Source organism: Ochotona curzoniae, unplaced genomic scaffold (genome assembly GCF_017591425.1).
Source record: "Ochotona curzoniae isolate NIBS_2020 unplaced genomic scaffold, NIBS_Ocur_1.0 contig_43, whole genome shotgun sequence".
Classification (NCBI taxonomy): domain Eukaryota; kingdom Metazoa; phylum Chordata; class Mammalia; order Lagomorpha; family Ochotonidae; genus Ochotona; species Ochotona curzoniae.
The window spans coordinates 26,632,883-26,651,452 of NW_024466218.1; the positions used below are offsets into that span (position 1 = coordinate 26,632,883).

Below are 18,570 nucleotides of genomic sequence, written 5' to 3' on the forward strand. Positions count from 1 at the left end.
ACTTTCCAGGATAATCACAAAGACAGCTGCTGATCCAGGTGCTTCCAATGCATTTATTTAGCCAATTACAAAACTCATGGGAAAAAAAATCTTTTTATATATCACAGGTTTGCGAGCAGTTTTAGCAGAGCTATATCACCCAGCATGCGCCATGCTGAGGCTCTCTTTCACAGAGGAGTCTCTGTCCATTTTCTGCATGTAGCTCATGTTCCCCAATCCCGTGCGCTGCACAGCTTCTTGCAGCATGACTGAGTACCTACCACACTGCACCTGCAGATTCTGACAAAGTGAGCCAGCCTGACTGTCCCACCACTTCTCACCAGAATGTTCCTGGCTTCAGATCCTGGAAAGAGTCCTCAGCATGCAAGAAATCTAGGCCTGTAGGAAGGAGGCCTCCACCAGAAAATCATGGTAGGGAGGATTTGCCCAGATATGTGTTTAGGGCTTGGTCTCCATGCTCCAACCCTCATCATGGAACCTTGGTCATTTGGGAAGTGGCATGGGTATTCATCGGTGTAACAACGCTGGAACGATCAGAAGCTTTGGGTTGCCCCTAACACGCCACCTCAGGGACAGTGCTGATGGGAAGATGCCCTCCAGCTCCTCCTCCACTGGGGACGCTCCCACTCTTGATGGGCCAAACTGGCCACTGGTGGGGGTCGTGGGCCTTGTTCACCAACCCACAGGCACCCACTCCCATGTGAGCCACTGGCTGCTATCAGGAAGTAGCCATTCTCGGGTCACACCAGCCCAGGTGGGGTGGGGGTTGCTCAGTATCCAACTGGAACAAGTTCCTGTGGCTCTACATAATTGACCTTAGTGCTGGACAGATTATTAATAATTTTGAACATCTTTTATATAGTTATTAGATATTTGCCTTTTCTCTGTGATGTATCAAAGGGTTTTCTTTGCCTGTTTTATTACTGCAATGTCTAGCTTTTTCTTAGAAATAAATTTCTAATAGTCTATATATTCTGGATTCAGGACCTTTGTCAGCCATATGCATTACAAATACTCATGGCTCTCCTATTTATTTTCAAGATTGTCTGAAGTTCTTCATTTTAATGGGTTTTGATACATAATCTTTTTTCCCCTTGGGTTAGTGTCTGCTGAGTCCTATGAAATTTTTCTCATGATTATGAAGCTGTTGGTCTGTTACTCTCTCAGGGCTTCATCATCTTGCCATGCACACTCATGTCTGCCAGTTATGTATGGTTCAAAGCAGGGGTCAGGAACTGCACCCTGCACAATGCCTATCCACTTCACCTGCATCCATCATCACATTTCCTCGTGTCTTATGTTGCCAGTCTTGCCATTGAATCAAGTGCCCAAGTGTATATGGGTCTCAATCTCTGCTTCCTGCTCTGTGCTACTGGCCTGAACTTGTATATAACCTCATCCCAGCACAGTGCCATTGACATCTTATTAAAGCTCTTGATGGGCACCGGTTCTAATCCGGGCAACCCCACTTCCCATCCAGCTCCCTGCTTGTGACCTGGGAAAGCAGTCGAGGACGGCCCATGGGATTCTGCGCCCGTGGGGGAGACCTGGAAGAAGTTCCTGCCTCCTGGGTCCAGATCAGCACAGCACTGGCCGTTGTGCTCACTTGGGGAGAGGATCATTGGACAGAAGATATTTTTCTCTGTGTCTCTACTCCTCTCTGTATATATCTCACTTTTTTTTTTAAAGATTTATTTTTTATTATTTTCTTATTGGAAAGGCGGATATACAGAGAGGAGAGACAGAGAGGAAGATCTTCCGTCCGATGATCCACTCCCCAAGTGAGCGCAACGGGCCGATACTATGCCGATCCGAAGCCAGGAGCCTCTTCCGGGTCTCCCGTGCGGGTGCAGGGTCCCAAAGCCTTGGGCCGTCCTCGACTGCTTTCCCGGGCCACAGGCAGGGAGCTGGAAGGGAAGCAGGGCTGCCGGGATTAGAACCGGCGCCCATATGGGATCCCGGGCGTGCAAGGTGAGGACCTTAACCACTTGCGCCACCGCGCCGGGCCCTGTATATATCTCACTTTACAATAAAAATAAATAAATCTCTAAAAAAAAAAAAAAAAAAAAAAAAGCTCTTGATGTAGCAGCTCCTGCCTTGCTCTCTCATCAAGAATAGCCAGATTGGGGCCAGCGCGATTGCTTGGCTGGCTAATCCTCCACCTGCAAGCGCCAGCATCCCATCTGGGGAGTTAATCAATGGATGAAAATTGTCTCTCCTCTCTATCCAACAAAAATAAATATTTTTAAAAAGAAGAATACTGAATTATTCTGATTTTTTTTTTTTGCACTCTGCTGTAAGTTTCAGAATCACCTTGTCAAATTCCAAAAATGAAAAGAAAAGACAAAAGGGAGGGTGGGAAGGAAATCTGCTGAGATTTTGGGCTAAGGGTTACATTATGTCTAGAGACCATACTGAAGAGAACTGAACTCTCAATATTAAGTGCTAAGTCTTCCAATCCATGAATGTGGGGGTTCTTTAATTTCACTTTCACAATCATGTACTTTTTCTCTGTCAAAGTATTGCGTTCTTATTGTCAAAGTGGTATTGTGTTCTTTTGATCCTATTATTAACAACATCTTTTTCATTTTTAGTTTTGTTCTATAGATGTACAATTGATTTTTGTCTACTGATTTTGAGACATTAATTCTAACAGTTTATCTGTGTATTCTCTTGGATTTTTTTTTTCATGTACACACAATCAGTTTTGATATTCTGTTTGCTTTATAACAAGCCACCTCACTTAACTTCCTATTGGTTCTAACAATTTGTCTTTGAGGCTGTTGGGTTTTCTAAGTGGAAAGTCACATTGGCTTGGAAGGGTTCTCTCTGTGCCTGGAGAAGCATAAAGGGTAGCTGTTAGTTACATGCAGTCTGGATTCAAGACTGTCTGAATTGGAACCCTAGTTCCGTTACTGACTAAGTAACCTTAGTGATTTGCTTAGTCTCCTCTACCTTGATATCATTAATAACAGCTGCCTTATAGGTAGTTGTAAAAAGCAAATGATTTTAAACTGTTAGAAATATGCCAGTCAGTTGTCTCGTCTACTTTCCCCCATTCCTTGACCCTCCCCACCCTAACTGGTGGTCCACATGGACATACATCCTTCTGAAATATGTAAACCTATCAAAAATAAAATGAATGTATTATTTTTAAAAGCATGCCAAATAATTAGCTATCACCTTATGTCAGCTTTTGTCACTTATTTCTATTTATTTATATTTTAATTAATTTATTTTTTATTGGAAAATCAGATATACAGAGAGGAGGGGAGACAGAGAGAAAGATCTTCTTTCTGCTGATTCACTCCCCAACTGGCTGCAACAGTTGGAGCTGAGCTGATCTGAAGCCAAAATCCAGAAGCCAGGAGCTTCTTCTGGGTCTCTCATGTGGGTACAGAGTCTCAAGGGTTTGGGCTGTTCTCAACTGCTTTCCCAGGCCACGAAAAGGGAGCTGGATAGGAAGCAGGGCTGCTGGGGCACGAACTGGCACCCACATGGGTTCCTGGCACATGCAAGGCAAGGACTTTAGCCTCTAGGCTACTTATCCAGGCCCTTGTCATTTATTTTTAGAGATTTATTCATACACTTGAAAGGCAAAATTAGAGAAATAAGGAGAGATTGATCTTCCATATTCTGATTCACTCCCCAGATGGCTGCAATATCTGGAATCAGGCCAGGCCAAACCCAGGAACAGCAACTCTATCGGGGTCCTCCATAGGAATGGCCAGAACGCAGCTGCCACTTCCTAGGCACATCAGCAGGGGGCTGGCTGCGAAGCGGAGTAGTGGGCTGTGAGCCAGGATCCTAACATAGGATGCAGGCTGAAGTGGAAACTTAACCTACTTGCCATCACACCCACCACAGCTTTGATGGTTTTATCAAGTAGTTCCTTTTTTTTTTCTTATAATATTGGTTAAATAATCTTTTCTTAAGCTTATTTTATTATACTGGCTACTTTTACACTATCACACTGAATAATAATGGTATTTTGAAGGCCTTATCTGAAACTTTCTTGCTTTGAAATATTTTTTTCTGTTGTTTTATGTTCCTTTCTTCACGTCTGACATATCTCACATCCTCTTTCACCTGACTCATGAATCTGCTTTAACACTGCAAAGGGAGAGAATTCTTTCATTCAAACTATGCTATTCCTATAAAGCTGAAAAACATTCATAATTGAATTGTTTGGAGACGCTGTTGGAACAAAAAACACCAGCCCTTCCCCCTTCCTAGAGAACGGATTCTGTTAATGTAATAAAGTTCCTGGGAACATTTGGGATGAGCTCAGGGGTATTTATGGCCATACAGAGCTGCTAGTCTTTTGGGGTGCCATATCTTGAGTTTTTAAGTTTCTAAATCTTAGAAAGCTGAAACATGCTTTTAACTTATTTTAGTTTTCATAAGGAGTACATGTACTGCTTCAGTCATTAAATAACTGAAAGTCCCTTCTTACAGGAGAGACCTCCTGAACTGCATAAAAAGTCTAGCATGACAACCACCATGGCAAATTTGCTCTTAATGTCTCCCAGTGCTATTACAGTATTTCTCCTTTTCATCTTCCATCTTACTGCCTTTTCTTTACATACTGTTATGTATTGATCTATTTTCTTTGTAATCACATTCTATTCCTGTTTCATAAAATTCATCTCTCTTTGCATCATATTGTGATTATCAGGTGATTTTCTAAAACATTCTTTTACGTTTCTATACAATATTTTCAGATAAATTTTCTTCGATTTTCAGATGATGGTTTCCATTTCTATTTTATTCTGTTTATTTCTATTCTATCTGTTTTTGCATCTTTTTGGTAGTGTTTGCTCTCACATGAAAAAAAAAGACTCATTCATGCTCGATGTGTTGAACAGAAAAGTGTTTTTGCATGCAGCTTCCGCTTTGCAGGTCAGTGCGCAGTACCCCGCACTGCCACCAGCTGATGCACCCGCTGGAGCCCCTATCGTCTGAATCAACTCCAGCCTGCTCCGGTGGAGTGAGGTGTATGCAGCAGTGCCCAGTGACTGCTGCTCACCCGGACCACTGTGGGAGCCCCACCTGCAGGAAGTCCTGCACCAGCATTCCTTTCACCCCACAACAGGGGGGATGGGCAGGCTGTTCCAAAAGTCAGCACGCATCAAAGTATGCTGAGAATGGCTAAATTTGAATTTCAGAACAGTTGGAATACTAAGGCATTATTTTTTTCAATGTGGGTGCTATTTTTTTAATTCAGGCCCACTGGCCTGGTAAATATTTAGGTGAAAATTCCCTAAAAAATGTAACCCCTTTCCCAAAGCACCACCAAAAGTGTTGCTTACAGTGATAGTCATCTGTGTGATAACTCTGATCTTTCATTATGGGTCTTAAATGATTTTAATAGCAAGCTGGAGAGGTCAGTCAGTCATCTGAAGCCAGATGATTCTGTCCAGAATTAAATATCTGTTTTAGCAATTCAGGGTTTCCTAGATGGCTTGGCAGAATGCAGGGCAGAGCTAAAGATTACTGTGAGCCCAGGCTTCTGCACAGGCAGAACAGATGACTAGGGTTTGTGAATTCAAAGCTCACTGTCCCAAAAGATGTATTCTACCAGGCATGTAGGAGACTTGAGACCCGCTGCACCAAACATTGAGGACTTCTGTGTTCTCAGGACTCTGTTGCGGCCCAGCCCTGTTCAGAACTGGACAAAGTCCCCTGGGAGTTCTGGTCTCCACATCCCTAAACTAGCAGCATGGGCTGAATGGTTTCTGAAGTCCTGCTGTTTTAGGGCTCCAAGGTTTTCCTGCCAGCCTAGATCACCTGTGGTTAGAATCCCCTCCTTCAGGGCTCCCGTTTTTGCCCTCGGGCTTTCTGCTGAAGGAAAGTAGAGGTGAGCCCTGAGCAATTGGGCCAGCTGCAGGAGCTCTGGGCAGCTTGTCTGTCTCCCTCTGCTCCCTTGCCTCCTTCCCTCTACCTCCCACATCCTCCTGACTGTAAGATTTTTCTCTAATAAACCATGCAGCAGGGTTCTCATGGGAATGTGAGCTGTTCACCCTGGAGTACCTCAGCTGTCCAGGATAATCTAGCAAATGGGTAAGAGGTCCTTCTAGGGCCTTGCCTTGACCCACAATTGGAAGGCAGCAAGAGAGAGGAGGAAGGCCAACAATCAGTGGACTCCCAAGTCCCTTGACACAGAGCACCATCCCCCATCCCCACCTCTGCTCTTGGCTTCCTAAGTGGATGCTGGTCTGGATGTCACTGCCTCTATTGCCTGAATGGAGTAGCATCTGGTCCATGCAGACAAGTTTTTTTTTTCCATTTTTTTAAAGATTTATTTACTTTTATTGGAAAGGCAAATATACAGACAGGAGGAGAGACAGAGAGGAAGATTTTCCATCTGCTGATTCACTCTCCAAATGGCTGCAATGGCCAGAACTGAACCGATCCAAGGCCAGGAGCCTGGAGCCTCCTTCAGGTCTCCCATGTGGGTACAGGGGGGGACTCAAGAACCTGAACCATCCTCAGCTACCTTCCTAGGCCACAAGCAGAGAACTGGATCAGAAGTGGAGAATCTGGAACATGAACCAGTGCCCCAATGTAATGCTGGTGCTTGCAGGTAGAGAATTAGTCAACTGAGCCATACCGCCAGCGAACACGAGTTTCTGAGAAAGCCAGCTCACCACCTTGAGTCAAAACCACTAACCTCCTCTGATTTGGACCAGGAACACTTGCACAAAGTCCAAGTTAAGAATTTAGCTCTTAGAACCAAGGTCATTTGACTGGCTCAGCCATAATCTGGATCCAGGAAGCCTTCGGCAATAAGGTTACACAAAGAAATAGAACGAACTGCAGAGTACCTAATTGCAAGCCATAGCTTCCAAAATGTAAGCAGCATAGAACAAATACTGGTGTTTAAATAGCCCTTCTCCCACCAGCAAGCCTTCTCTGCTCCAAGGTGGGTAGGAGCTGACTCCACGTGACCAATGAAACTGCCTAGAGCCTAACCCCCAATCCTGTGTGTCAGACTCTGCTCTCCCTATCCTTCTAACAATCTACTGGTGTCTTCATTTAGCCTGCATCACCAAGACTGACCAGCATTGATGATTAGCTAAATGGTAAATATATACCATCAAACATGTTCAGTTATTTTTAGCCCATTTACTTATTTGAGACGCAGACAGTTAACACAGAGATCATCTGCAACTACTGATTCACTCCTCAAATACCGCAAGAGTCAGGGCTGGCCTAGACTGAAGGCAGGAGCTGCCAGTGGCAGGTCTGGGCACAGGTGGCAGGAACCAAATTGCTTGAGTCATCACTGCTGCCTCCCATTGGGCTCCATCAACAGGAAGCTGGAGTCAGGAACTGAAGCTGGGATGTGGGCAAATGAACTGTTAGGCCAAAGGCCACACTCCAAGTTTGCAGTTCTTCCACTTTTTTGCTTCCTTGTTTAAATGCAAGATCTTATTATTATTCAGAAGGCTCCTCAGTACAGAAAGTAGTTCCTCTTGAAGGATGCTTTTAAATCACCATCACCTCTTACACGGGCTGGCTATTCTCACAGCAACAAACTACCACCTCTTCAGAACAGCCAAGTGAAAGGAGGTTGTTTGTTTGTTTTTTTCTTATTCCAAATATCCGTAGCTTTCTCAGAGAACAAGGTCAGACACAAATGTAAACTGTTTTGCAATTGATTTTCCTAGCATAACCCCATTTGATGGCCGGGGTTGATCTTTCCAACATAACCACAAGCCCCACATTCTCCCTGGTGTATTCCCTCTTCCACAAAGGTCACACTCCCCTTGGCACAAGCCCTTCTAAAAGGGGCAGCTTCTCGCTCTTCAGCTACAAGAAGGAAAGGATTCTGGTGTATGCATAGTTTTCAAACCCATATACACAGAGGTTAAGTGTCTGCTGACAAATGCACCTGGATGCATTCCTTCCCTTCCCCCTCTCCCTGCCCTGGCAAGATCATATTGAACTATTCAGGGAAAGTATTTACTGAATGCAAGGAGAGTACAGTACTGCTGCATTATTTATGATGGGCTAACAATACCCATCGTATGTAGAATGTATTTGGGCATAAATTAGTGATGTGAGGAAACACCAATGGTCCAGAACCTATTAGGATCTCTGACACGTGTGTGCAAACACAGTACAGTCGTACCTCTTACACAAGGCAAGGAATTGGCTATGGGGCAGTTTCACAAGAAAAACAAAGCTCTTTAACCTTTTATTTGTCGTTGCCCCTCTGGGCAGTTCATCTACTGCTGAGTCAGACCTGAGAAATAATTTCAAATCCTGAATTTCTAACCTTACCTCCTTTCTCTGCAAAGGAAGGCTGTTTACATTTCCTGCATGCCTACTGTATGTCATATGTTATAGCTGGTCACTTGATGGCCCAGCATGGTAGCCGTCATTATCCTCCTATACAATGAAAAACATAAGGTCCAAGTTTTCGCGGCTGCTAAGTGGCCAACGTGGAGCTGGAAACCAGGCAATGATTTCTGACTGAGGCTTTTCATCGTATACTTCACCCACTCCCTCAACAAGAAGGCAAAGGGGTGTTCTCGCTTTCCATGATCAGTTATCTGTTGCCACAGGAATGCTGCCCAGCACAGAACAGCAGGATGAGAGGCATAGGCAACATTTATTTTTGCTCAGGAGTCTGCAAGTTCACTGGGCTGCTCTGATGATCCAGAATATTTGGTTCATCTCAGCTGGGCTCATTCAAACATCTACAGTGAACTGCTGGGTCAGCTAGGTGCAATCCCACAGAGCCTGGGCTAGAATAAACCATCTCCTCCACCAGACCCACTGCAGCTGTGCAGAGTTCCAAGTCCCAGCACTAAGCACTGAGCTTCTCAAGGCTTGGTCCCAGGGCTGCCGCACGGTCACCTCCACCACTAAGCCAAACCAAGCCACAACATCAGCCCAGATCCACAGAAAAGTGAATCAACCCCACTTTTGCTGGAGGGCTGTTGGCACACTATAAGAGATGTCCACACTAGGATACTTTTTGCAAGTCATCTGCCTTAGCTCCTCTTTGGGGCTGTTTCCCCAGAGCCCCTGTTCCCTCAGCACCTTCCTCTCAACGCCTTTCCCTGATTCTTGGCTACAGCAGATGACTGGGTCACTTGCGCAACCTCGAGTATCCTTGTTTGACATTAGATCTTGCTTGCGGAGCTGGGTCTTCACCAAAGCCTTGTGCCATGACCTCACACTGGGCCCTAGCCTTGTGGTTTGGGGGACTGAACAGAGAGCAATTTCTGTAGACCACCCTGTGCTCACTGTCAGGTTGGAAAATGACATTTGACCAGGGGGTGGGGGAAGGAATGTGTATAGACACTGAGCAAGTCCTCGCCTGAAGAGAACATGGTCTGGGATGGAGCATGGTTGGATGCGGTTGGCTTAGATACTGGGAGGGCCAGGCAAAACTAGAAGATAGGCATGAGCCAAAAAGCCTGTGAAAAACAAGTGAGAGACAAGAGTTTAAAAGTCCCACATGAAGGATCTGAGACTCCTGGGCTGACCACTGACAGCTCTAAGAACTCTGGGCAAGTTACAGAACTACAGCCTCAATCCTTTGGGCTCTTGGATTTGTACGTTGGAAGATCACAGGCCACAGTCTTGCATTTGCTGGTATGAAATCTGGGAGTTTTTGAAAGCTATTAGGAAGCTATTATGTGCAGGATACCTTATCTGAAAGGCAGACTTTCACAGACAGAAAGAGATCTTTCATCTGCTGGTTCACTCCCTAGAGGGACACAGTGCCCAGGGCTGGACAAAGCCTAAGCCAAGAGTTCTATCCAGGTCTCCCACATGGGAGAGAGGGAACCAGACACTTGGGCCATTTTTGACTGCTGGTTCAAAAGTGGAGCAGCCAGGGCAAAACCTGGCACCCACATGGGAGGTGGTGCCACAGACACTGATTTAATCCACTACACCACACCATCAGCTCCTTCATCTAGTCTTTCTCTGCAGTTTGCTAAATATTAAATCTTCAACATTTTCCTATTTTATACATACATATATATACACATAAATATGAAAACACACACATATAAAACAAAATGTAATTTGGCAATCAGACCTAATAACCCTATTAAAAGCACTAATAAAGTATTATCTGAAAAATAATCCATATTGATATGAAAATTGAAAGCTATACAGTTAAAGCTTTTTGCCCTGACTTTGTTACTAGGAATTTAACCAAGCATCACTATTTTCTTTTAAAAGATTTATTTTACTTATTTGAAAGCCAGCAGCAGAGACAGAAAGAGAGAGACAGGGAGGGCTTCCAGCCATTAATTTACTCCCCGGATGTCCACAATGCCTAGGGCTGGACCATGCCAAAGCCAGAGCCGGGAACTCCATCTGAGGAGGAATGGGCCATCTTCTGCTACTTTCTTGGGCACATTGGCAGGGAGTTGGATTAAAGTGTTGCAGGCAGCAGCTTCACCCACTAGCTACAGTGCTGGTTTCCACACATCATTGTTTAAATAGAGTCCAAAAGAAGAAAGCTTGGCATCAGGCAATCCAGGAAGTAGACCCAGGATGAGGCAGCAGTGCAGTCAAACATACAGGTTCCTGCTTCTCAGGAGGGCCTGAGAGGCCTTCCTGCAGAGAGGGAGGTCCCTTTAGGGTGCATCTGAGTGCAGGTTACACCCTGGAGAGGTGAAGAAGAGACCGCCCCTACAACCTATGTCAAACCTGGAATGTGGCCTTGGCGTCCTCACTTACACTCTAGGTCTTCATTTATTTCCCTTTGAAATGAAAATAATTGTTGCCCAACGGCCCAACTCTGGATGGCTATGGTAATCCAATAAGAGAAATGGTCAGAAGTGAACATTTCCCTAACTTACCTCAAAAAAACCTTTCTAGACACTTGCATTATGATTTCTTTAACCAGATGATGAGACCAGGCATCCAAGTGCTCCACCTATAAGTCTCAGACCCTGCAAAGGCCTTCACCTGTCAGTGCGATTTCCACGCGTTATTATACTTTAACACTGTGTGCCATTGAACCCTCACAAATCACTTTCCTGAGAGACCAAACCTGGCTGTGAAGTAGGCATACCAGGTCTCTAAGTGAAAATGGCATTGACAGCACTGTCCCAGCCATTCAACTGCATCTGTGACTCCAAGAAGAGTCAATCAGTAGTGTTACATGGAGATATTGTTGCCTTCTAGGAAGCTGTTGGCTAAGGAGCAGCTGTGACCTGGGAAGAAGCATTCTGATTGCACACGCCAGTCCACATGCAGAAACTCATTCACCTTGGGCCGAAGAGGCTCTGGCATCCACAAGTCCTGACACTGTCTCTGGGCTTCCTTCCTGCCCATGCTTCCCCTACCTTCTGCTTCCCACTGAAGCACAACTGGCGAAATGAGCTCTTTCACAATCTTTCCCTTCCTGCTGGTTCTGTTGTGTTTTAATTTTCAAGAGTCAGAATGAAGGGAATTTGAGTCAAAATGAGACTATCATCCTGTCATTTCCAATTTCATTCTGTTAGCACTTTTTAGAATTGTGGTGGTAGAAGGTTTGATTTTGGAAAGAAACAAAAAGACCCACTTTGAAGTTCCGACAGCAGAGGAAGTTTCGGCCTCACTGTAAGCATTTCTTGAGGGTGGCTGTGAAGGAGGAACTGCCACCCTGGCTTCTCTCAGGGCCAGGAGTCTGCCTTCCCTTCCCAGGATTGGAATTCAGAAAGATTTTCAGGAGGTGCTGGGAGGGCATGGACAAATTAGGAATGGCAACTGCAGCTGGCTCCAAACCAGACTGTGTGAACCAGTCCTGTGGTCCCACCCCTATAGCTAACGGATGCCTTCTGTCACTCAGAAATGAGCTGGGAAGGCTGGGTATTGACAGCCAGGCAATTTGCACAATGAAGTTTAATGGCTTACATCACTTTGTACAACTCTGTCAATGCTGTCAATGCATCGCCTTCCAGGTGCTGGCGCTCCCACTCCCACTGACTCTTATCCTTCTCTTTCTCTTCAAGCGTGCAAACGTAAAGAACAAGAACCAAACAAAGACAGGAACAACTCGCAGAAGAAATCCCGCCTGGTGTTCACCGACCTCCAGCGCCGCACGCTCTTTGCCATCTTCAAGGAGAACAAACGCCCGTCCAAGGAGATGCAGATCACCATTTCCCAGCAGCTGGGCCTGGAGCTCACCACTGTTAGCAACTTCTTCATGAACGCCCGGCGTCGCAGCCTGGAGAAGTGGCAAGACGACCTGAGCACAGGGGGCTCCTCAGCCACCTCCAGCACTTGTACCAAAGCATGACGGAAGGACACTCACTTGGGCACAAGTCACCTCGGAATGAGGACAACAGATACCAAAAGAAAACACAAAGGGAAAAAGACACCAAATTCACAGCTGGGGCCCTTCACTGGTGATTTGAAAGCACAATTCTCTTAAAAAGAAACTTCTATTCTAGCTGTAATCATAGGCCAGGTGTTTTTGTCTTGTTTTGTTTCGTTTTTAACGGCTATGGAGTCCAAGTGCAAGCTGAAATTAATCTCTTTAAACCAGACACTGTCCTCTGAGCATGCTAAGCATTACAGAAACTCAAATGGGGCCTTCCTGTAGGGGTTGATTCCAGTAAGGTGTCACCTAGGCTCAGGATTGCTGAAAATATCAACAGTCCCACTTGAGTCCTGCCAACCTCACGTCATCAGAGTCCACATGAGAAACAGTAAGACTTTAGTCTGTATAAGGACTCTGAGTTTAGGCTTCCAAGATGCTTATGTGAGAGAAGACTCTTCCACCAGACTGACCTCATTTGCTTTCCAAGTGCTTAGCCTCATGATACCACAGTCCACCAAAGTTCACAGCCATAATATGAAAAACATCAGAATGGTAATTACTGAGCACAAGTCTAAATATGGAAGTTTAAAAAAAATCCAAGGACCTGTTTTTCCAACTCAGGCATCTTTTTTCATTGAGTAGCTTAGGAAACTTTAAGTTGATTCAGTTTACAATTTTCTTTACCTCCTGGAAATTTCACATGGTCTTGGATCTGTCCAAAAACAAATCAGTTTACTTGAGCTCAAAGTATCAAGCACAACAAAAGGAAACAGAAATAAGAAAGGTTCTGGATTTACCACATATGGATTTTCAAGGAAGTTTTGTGAAGTCATTGGAGAATCACTGGGAATATGGCTTCAAGCACACTTTGCAGTTTGATACAAATTCTGTTTGTACATAATGCAGATGAACACTCAGGAGGCCAGTTAAACTGTTATGGTACATGGAGAAAATGCAACATTTTAACAGATCTAGATATTTTTAGAGCATTAATGTGTCCTTGGTTTATTAGTCATCTGGTTCCTTCTACTGTGCATTATGATCATCACTCATTCTCACACTGTCTGCTTTGTGTTGTTCCCTCATCTATCCAGTCAGTAGGAACGTTTTCAGTGTTTTCTAGCAAGGAAAAAAAAAATAATAAATCAAACCACCACACATATTGCTCATGACTGTCATATAGTCCTAAATCTCCTCTATGTTGAATCATTCTTGCAGATTAACTACATAAATCTGGAAAGAAGAAGAAAAAATAAAAATAAAAACACACAGCACACCAAAGAAGCAGAATACTGCAAACCAAAGACATTTATTACTTGCCATTTTCTAGCCTAAAGATACTGTGATTACTTTTAGAAATCAGAAAACCTCTGCAACTCCGAATGGCATTCAGCTCCTGCATTTGGCTCACCATCAGGCTGAGCGGACCAGCTACACCAAGGACAGTAGCCAAGCTTTTCCACGCTAGCTGTGGTTTCTGGCTGTCACCTTCCAACAGCAAGCAGAAGAGAGTGCCCACAGAACTCTGGGAGATTGCAAAGGTCACCATGTGCATATTTACCAGTGAACGGCCCCGGGTGGGCATGGGGGGTGGAGGGTGGTGGTGTTCAAAGCAAGCCAAACGCTGCAATGATTCTTTACAGACACTTGAGACTGACTTTTTTTTATGAATTACTTAATCGAAACCAAAGAAACTTTCTCTGCACCTACTTCTGCAACAAACAAAACTGTCCCATTAAAGTGAATAAATAAATCCGTGAATCAATGGAAATCACCACCAAGAAGGAAGCACGCCAGAAATAATTAAAAACAAACAAACAAACATCAAAACCAAAAAAAAAAAAAAAAAACCAAAACAGCGAGACACACTGTGTTCAAATAGACCTCTTGGGACAATTTTTGGAAGCAGATTTTAAAGAAAGGGTTGAGACAAGAATAGAAGTAAGGAAGGGCCTCGGTGGCTGCTGCTTCATTTGACAACTCACGCGGTGATCTTAAAGTTGAAGATTGTCTTTAATTTGTGCCTATGCAGTTTTTTCAAAAGAACACAGAACAGAGCAACAGAAACCTCAACAGCTACAATACCAAAGATGAGGATTTCTCACACCTTTTGTTTCAGTTCATTATCTCCTCTTGCCTGGCTAAATACTAATATCGTCATTGATCTGTACAAAGGTAATCAATTTTGTTTCTCTGAGCAACAAAAGGAAAGGGTCATTTATTTGATGTTATTGTTTTCCTTTAATTTTGTCATATGGGTTTTTTAACCCCAACATGGAATCTCTCCAAAGGCTTCCATGGACTGCAAGTGTAAGATGTTGGGATACTGAATGATGTCACCCTCTCTGCTCAGCAGTGCGGGGAACAGTCTTGTCACTTGAATGTTCTTTGCTTAGCCCTTAGACTTGGTTCCTTCTATGTTCAGAGTCTGATCATCAGGGGAGGGAAGGAGAGTGAGAACCAGGGGTGGGGGGTCTTGGTGACACATCCTCTCCCAAGCCACAAAACCAAAGAGTTTATAGAGGAGTTTACAGCCTCGTCTTCATGGGACTGCTACATCCTAACAGGGCTTCATTTGGGGGTGGGGGAAAATATGTAAAAATAATTTCCAGTTTCTACTTTTCTATTAGCTTTTTAAGAATCACCTGTAAAGTTGCATTTCTAAAGAAAGAAAATATATAATATATGAATACATATATAGACCAACCCTGACATTGGTGATCACTCAAAATTCTTGCTGTCCAAATTCAATGTCTTATTTTTGTCAAATGTTTCATTTGCTAAGTATTCGGTTCAGAATACTGCTCATTTCTCCTGCCATTCTAGAGTTAAATTTGCCACCGGGGATGATGTGGCATATTCACATTTCTATGAAAATTCCTGAGAAAGGTTGAAACTCAAGTTCAAGCACTTCAGCATTTAACCTGTTGGTAAATGGATCCATGGTGTAAAGAAGCTTGATTTGTATTTTAAGTGCTCTCTATTTAATGCCTCGACCATGATGAAGATGGTCAGCGAGGCTCCTCCAGCACAGAGAGCTCAGCCATGGACAGAGTGCAAGTCTGCAGCCTGGGAAGGAGGCTCAGTGATCCTCTCCCCCAGTGATGGGCTATGAGGCCAGCCCCAAGCACTCTCCTGTTCTCCAGGGTTTCCCCTTAGTTAGCAGATCCACCAAAAAGGGACTTCTCCCAGACAAGTCCAGCCCCTGTGGCCAAGGGCTGATCAGGTTTCCTCAGGGTGGTAATTACCAATTTGCATCAACAAGCCTGTGTGCAACCACAGCTAGCTAGCACTGGGGTAGGCTAGTGGTGGTGTTGGGGTTGGGATGTTGCAAACCTGGAGAGAAAATAAAAAGCAAGTTTTGAGGAGAGGCTCTCGAACCATCTCCTTGATTCCGCTGCGCAGGAGCAGCAGCCATGGAGCTACGTGAGACAATGTGGCTCTCTGTGGTTTCTAAGTCATCCTGTCTTGGCTGCTCCCGGCTTCCCTGTAGTCCGTGCTCAGACTCCAGGTCAGGAGATTCAGAAAAGGATACATTTCAGCTGTGGGTTGCTAAAGATGAATTTCAGCTTGGGAATGTTTAAATGAGTCGCTGAGACTCATTTAGAATCTCTAGAAATGGTTATTCTTCTCAAGGTTAGATTTAGGTCTGATGCCTGGTTTAATCTGGTTTAATGAATGATTCTAATCTCAGCATTTGGTCTCTGGCACCCACTGACGATGTCTAGGCCAACAGGGGCTGCCTTGGGTGCCTGACAGTTCAGTTTACTGGCCAAACCAATGCTCTGGTGAGCAGAGGAAGATGTTACAGAGTAAGAAAAGGCAGTAACATCCTCCAACAACTCCTGACAAGTGTCTCCTACCAGACAGTGTCCTATTGAAGAGAAGGGCTGGCATTTAAAAATTTACATATGTATAAAAATATGTGTATCTATACATTTTGTATCAAGATTTTAAGCCCTGCAAAATTTGAATTTCTTAGCTGAAAAATTGTTAAATGGAAAATGTTAGAATCTAACCCAGTAAATTTCCTCAAATACCTTAAAATTTTATTTTAAATTTAAAATTTCAGAGAAAATTATCATATGGATTTTGTTATAGCTTAGAGTCCATTTCCTCAATCTCAGAAAAATTCCAGGGAGTCTCAGCCGTCAGCAATGAAAGGGACGGTGTGAAGGGACAGTTCTTCACCAGATCTGACCGCAGCAGAAAACACAAATGCTCATGGCTACTGAGTGGGAAGACTTTTCTTCTTTATTTCTTTCCATAAATAGGCTTGTTTTGGTTTTCAATGTGATTTGGGGACTGGGGATATAATTATTTCATTCTAGGAAAATTAAAAAGAAATTGAGCCAATCTTTTTTTTTTTTTCAAAGAAAGGTAGCAACAAGTGACAAAAAACAAAACAAAACAAAACAAAAACACCAGTACTTAAACAATTCTCTAGGATGGAAGAGTGTTCAGTTTTAATACATAAAGGCCAAGAAGGACCAGGCACAACACACTTTCTGGAGAAACCAGAGCTTGCCAGACAGCTGCTTTTTCCAAACATGCTCTTGCCAATTGTGAACTTAGTAAGTCCAAGCTTAACTTTAACTTGAAGCCAAAATAAAACCAACATTAGGACAATGACATTGGGAAAGTTAAGATTATGTATTTCAAAGCCAAATATGGGTTTAGATAATCAACTACTTTACCTTGTCTAGGCCAAACACCCACCTTTTAGTGTCAAGAAATTAAGGCTGACTAGATTTTTTTTAAAAATAAAATCACTACTACCTGGATGTGAGGAGAAACATTCATACTTGTGAAAGTGCTGGTAAAATCAGACATGACTGTGTATACTGAAGTGTCACAGCAGCTCGCCTCTGCAGTAAGCTTGGATTTTCAGGAAACTGAATGGCTATAATCTTTTAAAAATGAAGAACAGACTGGGTTCCAGCTTTGTTGAAGAATAATGAATTCTGTTTTTAAAAAGAGATGACACACATGGTCAAGACTGACCACAAGCATGGGATATAAGTTGTGTGATGACACCTCTCAAGAGTAACATGATTCAGATTTGGTAGCCTAATAGGATGAGGGAGTGGAGGATGGTACAAGGGACAGAACAGGTACACATCCATCTTTTTCAAAGTTATCTGTAAGTCTGGTTAGACTGATAATTCTGTACCTTTAGCTAAGATGAAATCAATTCTGGAACAACAAAAATTTCGAAGTTTTAAAATAAAACCGCAAAAATCGTTATTGAAGATAGGCTAACATCCCAGTTGGTTATAGTTTCTCCTAAGATAATGACATTGGCTTGAAGTATGGATGTCCTAAATCCTGTTTTCTATCAATGACCTCTTTAGAGGGGAGTTCTGTTGTTTTAGACAGTCTCAGGATAAAGATAAAAATATATATTACAATAATACAGCCCCATCTCCCCCACTGTCATGTAAGTATATAGAAAAGTATCATTGAACTGATGTGCTATGGTGCGAATTCCACAAGACCTTCAGAGCACCTTGTTCTGACACCAAAACCACTCTGACAGGTTGAGGTACATTCTAGCTAGAGCTCAAGCTTCCTGTACAGATTTTTCAAGTGGGTTCATTGGAATTAAACAGCTAATGCTTTTTTAGTGAACAAAATTTATATAAGAAAAAACACCTTGCTGCAGATCCATTCATTCCCAAGGAAATGTCCCACTCTGCTCCACTTCTAGCATCAGGCATTTTATGTAGCATAACACGAGCTAGGTAAGTTGGCCTGAAGCTTATTCCACAGTCTCCCAGCTTGGATGTACACAGATTTAGGTACATATCTTGACGTGTATTCCCATACATGTCTTTACAGCAACACACATGCCTATGGGAGTTTAAACTGTGTCCATACAAGTGGACACAGACATGCTTAATACATCTTTACTGCAACCTGTTACAATAAATAAAATTTAAATCATTACTTGACATGTATATTGTACATGAACAATTGTACATTGTCTTCACTACTATTTATTGTAACATTGAAAACCAAAGTGCAGGAAAGGGGAAAGAAAGAATATCCCAGCGTCTTCATTTTGTGTACACTTGAAATTACTTTAATTTGGGTACACCCAAGATAAACTCACCTTCAAAACTCTGGATACTATTTAATCACTTGTTAGAATGACACCTATGCTTGATGACTTTGGTTAAATAGCTTTATTCCGGTTCATTCATAACTAAAGCTAAATCCAAAGACATGAAAAAGGACAAAAAGAAATTAAAAAAAAAGAAAGAAAAGAAAAAATACAAACCAGT

The 18,570-nt window shown here is 43.3% G+C and overlaps 1 protein-coding gene across 1 annotated transcript in view; it reads left to right on the top strand.

Annotated features, from left to right (window-relative positions):
* Positions 1-14,207, top strand: part of ONECUT2 (one cut homeobox 2) — a 38,192-nt gene extending 23,985 nt beyond the window's left edge. The window contains exon 2 of the mRNA XM_040984742.1: positions 11,973-14,207. Within this exon, the coding sequence (XP_040840676.1) occupies positions 11,973-12,259 (287 nt within the window). The 3' untranslated portion in view covers positions 12,260-14,207. The remainder of the gene's footprint in view (positions 1-11,972) is intronic.
* The last annotated feature ends 4,363 nt before the right edge of the window (positions 14,208-18,570 follow it).